Source organism: Centroberyx gerrardi, chromosome 16 (genome assembly GCF_048128805.1).
Source record: "Centroberyx gerrardi isolate f3 chromosome 16, fCenGer3.hap1.cur.20231027, whole genome shotgun sequence".
In the NCBI taxonomy this organism is placed as follows: domain Eukaryota; kingdom Metazoa; phylum Chordata; class Actinopteri; order Beryciformes; family Berycidae; genus Centroberyx; species Centroberyx gerrardi.
The window spans coordinates 11504459-11518164 of NC_136012.1; the positions used below are offsets into that span (position 1 = coordinate 11504459).

The 13706-nt window shown below is 44.7% G+C and overlaps 2 protein-coding genes across 2 annotated transcripts; both read right to left on the bottom strand.

The window, feature by feature from the left end:
* Positions 1-1402: 1402 nt before the first annotated feature.
* LOC139918929 (ubiquitin-conjugating enzyme E2 K) lies at positions 1403-6413 on the bottom strand. Its single transcript, XM_071908470.2, has 7 exons — positions 6084-6413; positions 5283-5376; positions 4930-4988; positions 4707-4789; positions 4454-4553; positions 2503-2631; positions 1403-2406 (listed from the first exon to the last, which is right to left on the bottom strand). Exons 1-7 carry the CDS (start codon positions 6144-6146, stop codon positions 2332-2334), a joined length of 603 nt encoding a protein of 200 aa, XP_071764571.1. The 5' UTR covers positions 6147-6413; the 3' UTR covers positions 1403-2331.
* Positions 6414-8340: 1927 nt separating this feature from the next.
* On the bottom strand, positions 8341-13706 carry klb (klotho beta). The gene is made up of 6 exons (XM_071908486.2): positions 12957-13706; positions 11673-12186; positions 11279-11547; positions 10848-11104; positions 9531-10468; positions 8341-8956 (listed from the first exon to the last, which is right to left on the bottom strand). The coding sequence occupies exons 1-6, from the start codon at positions 13704-13706 to the stop codon at positions 8529-8531; spliced, it is 3156 nt and encodes a 1051-aa protein (XP_071764587.2). The 3' UTR covers positions 8341-8528.

Genomic DNA, 13706 nt, shown 5'->3' on the forward strand with positions numbered 1-13706 from the left:
TTATAGGAATATTATAGCCATATCATAGAAGATGAAAAATTCCATTAAATACAACAATAAGGCCATATGAACTCACTAATGAGCACCACAGACACACTATAAGTGCCTATAGGAATATTATGGGAATATTAGTGTCAAATGTAACCTATGAGCAAAATTAGATGTAAGAGCATGCAAGGAGGTGAATCTATGTCCTATATATCAGTCCTATGGAGCCCTCAACACCCCAAAAACCTGGTTAATTCATGAAAACATGTTTTCTAATGACACTGAGACACGCCACTGTCTGGTCTCTCAGGAACCATACTCTTTCTGCATTCCTCCACGTATCCATCCCTCCGCAGCAGCCCTCTGCTCTGGGACGCCTGGAGGAGCGCCGGCTGGAAGATATACATCAAGAGGAGAGGAGAGGTACAAAACGAGCTTTTGTCACTTGGGATGCCTGGGGGAAACCTGAGGCCGACTCAGCCTGCAGCCTGATGGCAGGTGCTGCAGTGCAGGCAGGGGAGCAAGTGTGAAGTCCACCATGGGAGAGCTGTGCTGAGGTCCTTCAGTAGGCTGCTATGGACACACACAAGCCTTCACACTACTGTTGATTAGCATGCACACACACACAAACAGCTTTGCTCCCATGTAGTGCCAGTGTGCAGGCTGAAATATGGCCATCAGATTATTGCCAGGGTTTCTCCTGTGCTGAGGATACAGTTCTTGGAGGGACTGACTCTGACACAACATGCTACCTCACTAGCCATCTGTTAGTGCGCTCACCCTCATATATTTTGCCTCTCTAGATAAGCAAGGCGCTCTGCAGCATTTTTCTTTGACTAAACACCTACATCACCCCCTCTCACTGACATGAGACGCTGCAAATTTGCTGGCTCAACCAAGAAATCTGAAACAATGGCAGTGCAGTACTACTGTGCAAGTCCCAAGCACTGTACAGAAACCCCACTATACATCCATGTCTCCACTTCTTCTGCATGTACATTCTTCATCTTAATTAGCTTGCTTGTTCTATTTTCAGTGACAATGTAATTCCCTGTGGATTCACTTTCTGCTAGCCTTGCAAATTTTGCTCTTCACCCGTTTTTACTCAAACACGTACACCAAAACACAGGCTTATAAAAACATGTAGGATCCTATACAAGATGCATATTAACACAGTTCCTCTAACTCTACCAATAATGGGGTTGAGGTTTAATTTTATGACTCTTAGGTGTATATAATTTGTAAAAAACATAACCTACTGATTGAGCATTGCATTGTTGCGAGGTAGATTCTTGGTGTTACTCTGTAGCCGTTACATTTCCTGGGGGAAAATCAGGTGGAAAGCATCACACAGACGTGTCTTTGAAAGGCAACACAAACAGAATGGACAGAGTCTGGATTAATTTACACAGACTTTAATATCTTTATTTACAGATGACTCATTCTGACATTTTTTTCTGTTGGCGTAGTTCAGCTGATGCAATATTTTTCAAACTCTTTTTGAACTATTTTCCTTCCAGACTTAAGGTTGCGTTACCGGTGAACAGTGATTTGAGTTTTACCATTTTTGTTTTCTTTCAGTTTAAAAACAGGAATCCAAATGTATTCCTGTAGGAGGCCAAAACCGAATAAAAAAAAAAGGAGGGAAAAGGGACAGGTGAAGTTAGCCATGTCAAGAATGGGTATGGGTGTGGGGTGGGATGGGGGTGCTGAAGGGGCTTTGGGTGGGTCAGACAGTCAAACAGGGGGACACCTTGGCATGATAATGGGTATGGCTACTGTGTGAAAACCTCAGCGATGCTTTAAGTGCTTAAAAATCTCGACCAGGTCCAAAACAGCCTCCTTAAATGGCTTTACTCTCTCTCCTACAAGGTTTTCAGAAAATGAATATAAATGCACTGCATAGGCAAGGATAAAGCCACTGACAGCCTACTGGGACATGGCCAGTGAGTTTGGAGACTGGCAGGCATGGGTGGGACATGAAGTCTGGGTGGGATATCTGCCTCAAAAGGGGCGAGGAGGGGGCTGGACATCTGATTGTAGCACTGAGTGGAATGTTGAAATGACCGTAAAGAAAACCAGAATGATTGGAGCTCACAGAGCGACTGATCGGAGTGTGGTACAGAGCGGAGGCGGCGAGAAGGGAGGAAGCACGGGGGGGGGATGCCTGACAGATGGGACAAAAGGAGGGATGGATGGAGAGAGGAGAGAGTGTGGAGGTGAAGTGTCCACCGAGGGCACAACAGAGGAAAAAGACGGCTTTAGACAGAAGGGATGCGGGGCATGTGTGATTGAGGAGGAGGATGGGGGGGATCAAGAGGGAGATGAAGAGGATGTCAAGATTCAGTTACTGAGCAGTAGCTCTGTCGCCGTCTCCACATCCCAGGATTTCGATGACAACGCCACTATTACTGCATTCTGTGGACAAAAACAGAAAAAAAAAACATTAAAGAACCTCTGCTTTATTTTACGACAGACTCCAACGACTGAACGCAAAAGTTGAAAGCTACTCACTTTTTCAAAGCCCATGGCACAGAGTTTGTCTATTTTGCGTGTGTACTCTGGACTGGAGACGGGAGCACCTGCGTAGACGTGAGACCAGAGCCTCGCTGTCTGTTTGAACATCTCTGGGTTCTGCTTGTACTGTGTGACAAACAAACATGAAAGAGAGCAGGAGTAAGCCCGTGTGGGAGGGGTGTAGCATGCCACTGTCAACAACTACAACACTGGTGTTCTCGCATCCAAAACATGTCGACATGCTCTCCATTGTTACAAAGTAGAAAACAGGTCCGCCCCAGCATGCCAAAAAAAATGCTCAGGAAGATTTAGAGGCGACTGAGACCCTCGCCACCAGAAGCTTTGGTAGAGCGTTAGCTGGCAGACGGTCATTTTTTGCCCGGTGCTTTGAGAGCGGCTCCTCTATTCCTCCATGCAATGTAGGCATTTTTGATGGATGTAACGCACGTTAAGTGTTTCTAATTTTACTATTGATTTGTGTGCAGGACGGTCACACAGACAGGTCAAATAATAATCATTATGAATCATCAGCTCCACTTCTCCACAGAAATGTAGTCAATATAAGTGGGTTGGGAGGTTTTGGTAGCAAATTACATTAGATGCAGGGACTCTGCCATACTTTAGGCTTTACTGAACTGATGCCCTGGCTCAAGCCAGCAGGGAAATCATTGTAGTTAAGCTTTTGAAATGAATTACAATTTAAAATTAAACTTAAATTGATCAATGCCACAACCTTTTTGAATGTTTAACTGTAAAGAGCCTGCAGCTCTTTCCATCATCATGATGTGGTACATAGATTTCATCTTCCAGCACTGGACATGATATCCTTGGCCACTTCTTTTTGTGGCTTTTGGCATAATTTAAAGATTATTTTGTCTTTTTCATGTTTTCAACCCTTGTTAAACTTGGGACACCACTGAAATAGAGCATTTCTTTAAAAAGGCTGTCAGTTTGTTGCTGTATTTATTTAGATTTTTCCTATTGTTGTTCTGTCTGCTGTTTTCAGAGTAAGGACATCTATTGGCACAGCGGGGAAATAAGTAAATATATAAGAAATATAAGGAAATGGAAATTCAGGTTAGGCTGTAACTTGTTGAACATATCATGAATATACCTTAGAAAATGTAAGCTGGTCTTATTAAAAAATATTCTAAACTTCAGTAGCAAGAATGCACACCCAACGAGGTGCAGACAACAAAAAAAACATTTGAGATGTGATCATCCTGACGAAGCCATGTACCCAAAAATGTTTGGTGAAATTATTAAAGCATGAAACTAAAAGAAAAGAGAGGAGTGGGCGGATTTTCTTTTTTTTCCTTCCATATTATTAAAAAATATATACCATTATTGAACTAGAAGGCACTTAGAGAGCGCAAACACTGACCAATTCTCTAACTTGCTGTTGCACTCAAAGGCATCACTCCTATCACTTAAATTTTTGGTTAAATTGATTTGTTGACCCTAAAAACATACTTTAAAGATTTGGAATAAAGTCTCCATCTCCGTTAGTTTCATAGTTATGGCTAAAAAAACAATAATGGTCTAATGGTCGAAATCCCAGATCATCGCCAAAATCGAATTATATGTTCCTTTGGTTCAGGGCCTATCTGTCCACCAACTTTCTTGGAAATCTGCTCATAAGTTTTTAAGATATCCTGCTGACTGACAAACAAACAAACAAACAAACCTTGGCAGAGGTAACAAATGACCATGTATATTAAGTAAACAGAAGATCTCAGTCGAAAAGCAACACAGATAAATTGCTCGTTCTAAACGCCTGTCTGCTTGGCAGCAGTCTGTCAACAAGCCCCATCCGCCAGTTGGTAAAATTAAGCAATTTGCCTTGGCAACCAACTGTGGTGCCCCAGTAGAATACATATCCACAACAACCCTGTCAACAAAATGACTAATATAAATGCACTCACACACACAAGCACATGCACCCCACCTGATTGGCTACCACCGCATCCTGTGGGTCATCTGGTTCTGCTGCTGCCAATAAGGCTTGTAGTGACAGGAGGACAGTCCTCAGTGTCATAGCTGCCGCCCTGATGGGACATAACAGGTCAGAGGTTAGAGCAGTATGTGAGGGTGTAGTTCCAACATGGACTCTGGCTCCTACAGATACTCTTACAAGACTGGAAAGGTTTTAAATGACGGATGGATAAGAATCTCTGGAATGCTGCAGCAAACTCACTCACCACTGGTCTTTGAGAATGTCCAGACATATCGCACCTGTGACTGAGCTGATGTTGGGATGCCAGATCTTAGTGATAAACCGCACCTGGGAGATGGAAGGAAAATGAGACAGAGGAAATCATCTACGGATGTGCACACACAACAGAGAACTGCTAATGCCAATGTCCTGACATTTGAAAACAGACTGTTCTTTGCCTATGATAAATAACACTAATGAATACCTACCTTAGGTGGATTGAATGGATATGTCTCTGGAATTTTAATTTCTAGTTGATATCTGCCCCCTGAAAGAAAGAAATAGGCCAAACGATTATTCCAGGATGGTGACAGGGAGCTCTCCAGCATGCAATAAAGCAGTCAGGTAAAATATTATGGTTTAGTTGCAAATGGTTTTAAGCTTACATTCTTAAAGATTAAAAGCCTCTAAAAGCAGTTAGTTGGTGTAGCCTACCTACTTTTTTAAAATCAAGTTGTTGTCAGTGATGCCCAATATCACATAACAGAATCATGCTACCATGCATGGAGTGTAACAGACAGCAGAGTAGGCCGAAGGGAGCCCCCCTCCCTGAGCCCCTCACCTTCATATGGCGTGTCAGGTGGCCCTGCTATCTCCCCTTTTAGTTCTGTGAAGTTCTCATCCACCAGATCCACCTTTATCTGGTTTTTGCTTGTCTGAAAGGCAGCAAAAGAGAGCGAAGCAAAAAAGTAGTTTAACTTTAGTGGGCACGCAGACTGAAAGTGTTTAGCTTGCTTGTTTTCAAACTCAAATCTGCCTATGCAGCATAAGTTGACACCCTAGCAGCATTAGCTAACGTTAGCTTGCAGATGGCCTCAGAAGAAAGGGAGATGCACTGAACTTTTGTCTCTACATGTCAGCTATCTAACGTTAGGCCTTTTCTGATAAGACAAGTCTTTACAGAACCAGGAGGATGCATGGGAAATATCTTCAGTGTCTCACGAGGATCAGACCAAAGTATCGTTACCCAGCGAGGGGCTACGTAGCTTAGTTGTCAACCAATATTAGTTGCATGGAGTGCACTGCCTGGAAAGCTAGCCAAATAACGTAGCTAGATGACCAGCTTTACTTGGCTAACAAATTAACTTAACGCTCAATTCCTTAACGTAATGTCGCCAAAAATAACATGCTTGCTAGCTAGCTACTCTGGCTTCCACTTCACTTTCACTTTCACACAAAAATAGCTAACGCTAGTGGTAGTGAAGCCGGAGGCATTGCCGTGTCTGACATACCAGTTAGCTGAAGCTAGCTAGCAGCTTGGTGGTTAGCAAGCTGACAGCTGAACCAGCGACGCGTCACTCATATTCAGCCTCATAGTCGATTGATAAAAATTAGGCAATAGCTGGGAAACGTGGCAACCAACCTCTTCACTTTTGAGAACCTCCTTGAATTCCCGTTTTATCCTTTGAACTGCGATGTTGGCCATGGTTCCCCCCTGTGTCTGTCCGGTTGGGGCCTCGCCGTCCGATTTGCTAGCTTGTCTAGCACTTTCGTTCTGCCTACAGTAGCTCTGTCACTTTTTGGATACAACACGCCAAAATAACACAGTTGCAGGCTTGCTCCCGCGATTGTCTTCAATTCCGGCGATCTATTTATTGTAATAATACGTTAAAATAGCTTATCAACATGTATCAAACCTCTCAAATATGTAACAACACAGTGGTTGGTGGTGCTGAAAACATTTTAATACCAACTGCATGCAATCTGGGGGAAAGAGGGTCATGTGATTTCTATTGCCTTCCTGAACGCTTCTTGCTATTGGTTGATGTCAGCACTCACCATGACCTGACTACAGTTGAAATAATCTATGCATGATGAATAATATATTATTATTATTATTATTATTATTATTATTATTATTATTATTATTATTATCATCATCATCATCATCATTACTGAAACCTCTACAAGCACCCTTGTCCAGGAGTCCTGGTGTAGATACATTAGCCCATGTGGAGATGAAAATTATATGGTGTCGATTGGGGTGATATTGGATAACAAGGTCAATGATCCCTCTAAATGTATTTATTTTTTGTTCACATTTTCATGCAAACTGAAGGTGTTCTCTGAACAAACAACACATAAATCAGGTTTCAGCAGCAAATTACATTCACTTGAAGTATCTACATATGATCAATTAAATTCCAAAATAAGATAATAAAAAATAAAGAAATAAATAAAAATAAAACACTTCAAACATTAAAAGCAGTTTTGCAGTAATGCAGCCTTCACGTCTTGTTAAGAGGGAGACACCATCTCTTTCCAGTGCTGCAATAAGGTCATGACTATTAGCACAGCATTAAGCAAGGATTTTCTACAGTGTGGGCACTACATGACTTGATAACCCCTGTAAAAGCAACTATCTGTTTAATTTAAAGTCTGTCAAAACAGTGACTTTCAGAAATCAGAGCGAAATCATGGGGTATATGCCTGCAAAGTGATAACAGAGGACACGGATAATAAGTAATATAAAATGATCTACTCCTAAGTGGACAAAGTTTATCAGTCTAATTTAAGACTTTCAGTGAAGCATATTACAAACATATTACATTTCAGAAGGACTTGAGATATCTTTTTCCGATGGAGATGCAGTCAGGTAGAAATATTGTGGAATGTTTCTGGAATCAGCTGAACTCACTCCTTTGACACATTTTGGATAAATGATTACCGTATTGGACATGTTGTGTTTCTTTACAAGTCCTTGCCATGGATGAGTGACCCTTAATTGTCTTCTACTAATCGAGGGAGACTGACAATGTTGAACCACCAGCAGCATCATGTCATGGCAACTTCTGAAATGTATGTCTGTCAATAGTCACAATCCCAGAGATAGCATGTGTATAAACTTAAACTTCTGTAGCCATGTTGCTTCATCACAGGACAATAACACATGAGCATGTATGATCAACAGATACTCCCCATCCGTACACAAAAGACAGACCAGTGTTTCATCACAGCCACACTAGGGGGCGTCAGTGTCTCAGGCAGACTTATAGAGTGTGGCACACAAGTGTTGCACATGTAAGATCATTCACCAGTATTTATTTGCTGGTACGTTAGGGTTAGAGTTAGGATAGGGTTAGTGTAGGTCAGTGGGTAGAGCATGGCACTAACACTGCCAAGACATTGATTTCCAATGGGGCAACACATAGTCATAATGCATGGAGTCATGGTTCTGGTAAGTGGCTTTGAATAAAAGTGGCTATCACTTACAGACCTATTTGTAAATGCATTTTAGCCTTGCTGGACATCTCGGTAAGTGCTTATTGTGTTCTGATGTCCTTATTAAACAAATTGGTGCAAACTGCCATATATCTTAACTCAAAAAGGACGACACCATTAAAAAAAAACCATATGAAAGTCACAGTTTATTCTAATGTACACAGAATGATCATTGTCTGAGAATATTACACAATTGGAATCCTGGCATTGGCATATCTATCACATTCATAGGTAAAGCTTATCTTCAGCATCATAAACCATACAACTCACATAATGAATTATGAATTCTTGTCAAAGTACAGCATGTGAGCCTGATTTTCAATTTGGGACTTATTAGATGTGTCACCCTGTCATGTTCATTCAGCTGTGGAAATAGACAAAGCTCTCACAGTCCCCTAAAGTGGTTATCCCTCCAATTAAAAATAACTTAGCATGGTGAAATGGATGAAGACACTTTCCCTTGACAATTATTGTGGATGGGTAAACGGATCACACATTTGTAATGGGAGCAGATACAAGTATTAATAGACCAGACACAGTGATTATGGCTTTTCTCTATTAAGCCACATTAGCTTGTCTGCCTCTCCTACGGCTGGCACTTAACACCAGGTAGAAATGAGCACACTGGTGCCCTCGCCCTCTTCTTCCTCCTGCTGCTCCTCCTCCTCCCTCTGCCCCTTGTCCGGTTTATCCTGGTGACGATGGCGACGATGAGAACCGCTCCCAACATAACAGCTGTTATCAGGAGGCAGCCTCCAAACACCAGCAGGGGTTTGTTCTTGAGGATCTGTGCACACATGGTGCAAGACTCCTGGAGCTCGCTGAACCTGCAGGTTTGCGTGGTGTTGTCCTCAGGGAAGCCACCGCGACTGATGATCTCCCAGTAGGCTGCGATGGAGGCTTTGGCTTTGGATTGGTGGTGGGTTGAGGTGAAAAGGCCAAACTGAGGGACGTGTCGATCCTGCAGCTTCCACACGTAGAAGCCCTGCAGGTTGACTCCATCTAAATGGCGAGCTGGAGGCAAATAGAAGATGAGGAGGAATAGTGAGATCAGTATCATTCATCTACTATCCAGCTCCTCCTTATCCAGCAATATGCACAATCAGGATGTACAATACCAATAAAAAAAGGATACATGCACAATGTTTCACTTCCTGTTTGAAAAGGATACACGGATGCATGTGCAAATACAGGGGAGCTAAGAGGCCATAAAAGGCAAAGCATAAATGCAACACTGATCACACTCTCTACTCCCTCGCTGTTTTTATGATCTCAAAGGTTTCTCATAAAGTCAGGGTTTTATGGTGGGAGGTTATGCAATAGTGTGATAAAAGCTGTTGTGCCTGTGCCTCTGCCACCTCATTTTTTTCTATTGAAATCTGATTACACTCTGCATTACCGGTGGCTCTGATTACACTCTGCACCTAAGAGGAACATTACAGATTATTGTGTGGAAGTGGGCGGCTGTGTGTGTGTGTGTGTGTGTGTGTGTGTGTGTGTGTGTGTGTGTGTGTGTGTGTGTGTGTGTGTGTGTTTGGGGGATAGGGGAGAGGGGTTGAATATTGGATATTTGCAATATAAGGCCCACCTTTGAGGGCCTCCTGCAGGTAACTCCTGAGGTAGCGCTGCCTGACTCTGTCCTCCACTGCAGCCTGGTCATCCACCCCATTGGCTGTGACAATGATAGGCAGGGCCACTCCATATCTCTGGCTCACCCAGCCCAGGACCCTCCGCAGGCCCCAGGGTACCACGGCCTGCCCAAGGCCGGATGAGGGCCAGGTCGGATCGGAGAGGATCAGACAGCCATGATCCGGAGGTTGTTGCTGGCCATTGGGCTGGGACGTTTGTGTGTGGGGATATGGAGAGACTAAACGGGTGGTAAAATGGTTCAATGCTATGAAATCCAGTGCCCCTTTAAGCTCCTCCCGCTCCGTCTCAGTGAAGTTAGGTAGCAGGGATCCAGGGAGGCCCATCACTACAGCTCTCTCCTCCAGGTATGCCTTCATCTCTTGTGGGTAATCCCCTTTGGTCTCTTTCTGCTCATATCTAGTCTCCAGCAATGGGTCTAAGAAGCGACCAAGTTCAAACAGAAGGAGTCTTTGAGCTGCAGCTGTGTGCGACTCCAGGAAGGGGTTGGCAGGTTCTGCCCAGTCAGCATGTAGAGCCAGTGACACCAGTGCCCCCTGTTCACTGGAGTATTCCCTCTCATATAGCCTCCAGGCTTTCGCATGGGCCAGAAGAAGGTTATGAGCTGCCTGATGCTGCTCTTTCCCACTGGAATAAGCGTCTACCAGTCTGTTCGGCTCATTGACTGTGATCCAGTAGCGAACCCAGGAGCCCAGCTCCCGGTAGCAGAGTGCTGCGTATTCCTGAAAGGCCTCCACTGTGCTTCTGTTCAGCCAACCCCCAGAGGCATGCAGTGGCCCAGGCAAGCCCAGCTTTGAAGCTCTGTGTGTGGGCTGGTAGAGAATGATGACAGCCTCCAGGTCCAGCTTATCGAGCTCGGTCAGGACGCAGCGGTAGTACCTTTTAGATATTATAACAACATAAAAATAGAGTGTAGAATAAGGAGTTAGTGTTATGTGTATGTGTATGTGTGTGTGTGTGTGTGTGTGTGTGTGTGTGTGTGTGAGAGAGAGAGTGAGAGAGAGAGAGAGAGAGAGAGAGAGAGAGAGAGAGAGACAGACAGAGAGAGAGAGAGAGACAACAGAGGCAGAGAGAGAAAGTTGGTATCATTATCTTTGGATTTATATCAATGTGATTATAATCTGTTATTTGTTATTTTTGTACATTTATGTTTGATGCCAATAAAGAACATTTGCATTGCATTGAATTGAATTGAATTGAATTGAATTGAACTGAATTGAGAGGGAGAATGAAAAGGAGAGAGTGTGTGTATGTCTACCTCAGAGCCTCAGTGTTCACAACAGAGATGTCTCCCTGCGGTAAAATCAGGGACCAGTTGAGGGCAAAGCGGTAGTGAGATGCCCCTGTGGAAGCAAACAGGCGGAGATGACCACGGATGGCCAAATAGTCGGTACACTGGGCTCCTCTGGTGTCCAGCTTGACCCCCGCGACCGGACGCAACGCTCCGTCACCTGTCAGGTTCCAGCTGTAAATATGGGGGTCAGTGAACTGCGGGGAGAAAGGATAGAAGCGGACCTACAATAAGAAAACAGACAGGAGAAAATCAGTTAACATGTGTACATAGTCCTTCACTTTTTGTGCAAAAAATGAGGCAAAGTCTGTTATTGATGTTGACTAGACTGTGGCTCTCGGCTGTAAAATCTCTCTCTCCTCCAAGTATTCCTCTCTCTCACTTCCCTCTCCGTTTACCTGCAGGATGGAGTCAGCAATGCCCCAGTGGAACTCACAGGGGAAACGGCCTTTGACCTCTCTGGAGGTCTCATCACTGGGGAAACCGTTGTCAGCGATAACACGCCTGTAGTACTGAGCAGTGGTCTTGGGGGCCCTGGTTCGGTTGGGTTGACTGAAGTCGATGTAGAAAAGGCCCCGCCTCATGCTGTAGCCGTAATTCCACTCATATCCATCCACCAGAGACCAGGCGCAGTAGCCAAACACCCTCACGCCATCAAACTTGACAGCTGAAACAGAAAACATACAATAAGGGTGTGGAAAGGACTGAAAGAAACATATCAAACAAGTCAGATTTGATTATTTTGTCTAAATCTTTTCTCCAACTGTTCTCTCTTTCCGCTTCTCAGCTCACCTTGTAGGACCTGGTTGATAAACCTCTTCATCAGGTAAATGGCCACTGTGTCCTCCCTTCCCACAGTCTTTTCAGTGAACCAGCCCCCCTCTGCCACCAGCACCCTCAGGTCCCCAAACTCCAGCTTTACCCAGCCCAGGATGCGCCTCAGGTCTGGGGTCACATTCTGCCCATATTGGACCTGGTTCCGGCCCAGACGGAGGTTGTTGGGCCCAAAGGACAGAGCGAAGAAGTCAGCTGTTTTCTGCACCCAGAGCTTCTCCTCGGGGGTGAACTTGAGCAGGAGGGCTCCATGGTTGATTTTCATAGAGACTGGGTAGTCCCCATCCCCAAAAATGGGACTGGCAAACCAGCCAAGCACGGCCTCAATTGACTGCTGGCAAAGCTCAACATTGGCTGCCGTGGCTTGACCTCTTTGAGGCTCAACCCAGTGGGAACCCAGAACGATGGACACCTCACCCTTCTGAGTCGGGCGGAAGTGGGTGTTGTAGGTGTGCCATGCTTTGGCATGTGCCTGGAAAACATAGAAGATTATTATAAAGTACCATGGTCTGCAATGTTGTCATGACAGTATCATCATGCTTTTAAAACTCTGCAAAATAAAAGTAAATATAAAAACAATGTATTTGGCATTTGGCACTACAGTAGCAGTGTCTGCCTATTGTGTTGCTGGTGCTAGAAATTGTGATAGCTGTGCACATACCATCTGTGCCGGAATCTTAAGTGCATAAACACAACTGATTATTAATGAGGCAGATCTCCATTACTTCCTGTTACACACTGTTTCCCTCCAGCACAAGTGCTGATGTGGTAGACTTTGACCCTAATGTCTCTTTAAGTGTCCTGTTTACTAATCACAGATCTCTCCAAACAAAATATGATCAACTGATTTTCGAAGAGAGGAAGTCTATAAAAATAAAACTGTGCTATATGCCACTGCAATTTTTTCAAGCTGTCTGTTTTAGCATACAACATTTGTATTACATTATATGGAACCTCATTTTTTCTGGATTGATTTAATTTGATTACAACAAAATATTAGTGTATTGATTTAGCCTTCATTTGCTTCAATGTTTTGAGACCTTAAAATCACCTGGAAGATGTAAACATTCACTGACCAACATAAACTGATAAAAGTTGCAGAAGTTCAAAGTTCAAAGACAGACTGTCTGACCAGAGAGGGTTTGCTGCTTAGGCAGACAACTCAATATGATTACAGTTGATTAATCTGCAGACTCCAAATCTATTATCCCATCCCTTAGCCAATGACCCTATCTGCCTTACCCTGATCAGGTTGTGGGCCACAATGAGGGAGGCAGAGGGACCCCCTATTTCTCCGGGGGCGTGCACTCCTGTCCCGTACCCCTGTACAGCCACCAGGTAGGGGTTATGCATTGTGAGCCAGTACTTCACACGGCTCCCATATGTATGGAAACAGAAGGCAGCGTACTCCTCAAACAGTCCCACCAGAGTGTCATTCTTCCAGCCTCCGTAGCTCTCCTGCAGGTGCTGGGGCAGATCCCAGTGATAGAGAGTAACGATGGGCTCGATCTCCTTTTCCAGAAGCCTGTCTAAGAGACGGCTGTAGTGCTCCACAGCAGCTGGATTGGGCTGACCTCTGGCATTCGCATCAGGGAATAGTCTGGCCCAGGAGAGAGAGAAGGAGTATGATCTTACACCCAGGTACCTCAGTGCCTCCACGTCTTCCTCCCAGCGAGTGTAGCTGTCGCTGGCCACATCGGCCGTCTCTGTTGCCACATTACCACTGGCAGCGGAGTGGGTGTAACGGTCCCAGATGGAGGGGCCTTTCCCGTCCCGGTCCCAGGCCCCCTCTGTCTGGAAGGCGGATGTCCCCGAGCCCCATAGGAACCCCAAAGGGAAGGTGTCATGAAGGAAAGACTGGCTGTGGATGGTGGGGTCTGGGGTGGGCTGCTGCCAAAGCCTCCTGCCCTCCCCCGGGGAACAGGCTGCCCCGTTCCAGCCACACACCAACAACAGGAGGGGAAGTGTGGGAAGAGAGAGATGGCTCAGCAT

Excerpts from the sequence above, each read along its gene's own strand:
- LOC139918929 (XM_071908470.2), bottom strand. The coding sequence starts at position 6,146 with ATGGCCAACATCGCAGTTCAAAGGATAAAACGGGAATTCAAGGAGGTT. Across the intron at positions 5,377-6,083 it reads AGGTTCTCAAAAGTGAAGAG|ACAAGCAAAAACCAGATAAA; the intron begins GTTGGTTGCCAC and ends GCTGCCTTTCAG. Across the intron at positions 4,554-4,706 it reads GACATTCTCAAAGACCAGTG|GGCGGCAGCTATGACACTGA; the intron begins GTGAGTGAGTTT and ends ATGTCCCATCAG.
- klb (XM_071908486.2), bottom strand. The coding sequence starts at position 13,706 with ATGCTGAGCCATCTCTCTCTTCCCACACTTCCCCTCCTGTTGTTGGTG. Across the intron at positions 11,105-11,278 it reads TTGCTGACTCCATCCTGCAG|GTCCGCTTCTATCCTTTCTC; the intron begins GTAAACGGAGAG and ends TTCTTATTGTAG. Across the intron at positions 10,469-10,847 it reads GTGAACACTGAGGCTCTGAG|GTACTACCGCTGCGTCCTGA; the intron begins GTAGACATACAC and ends AATATCTAAAAG.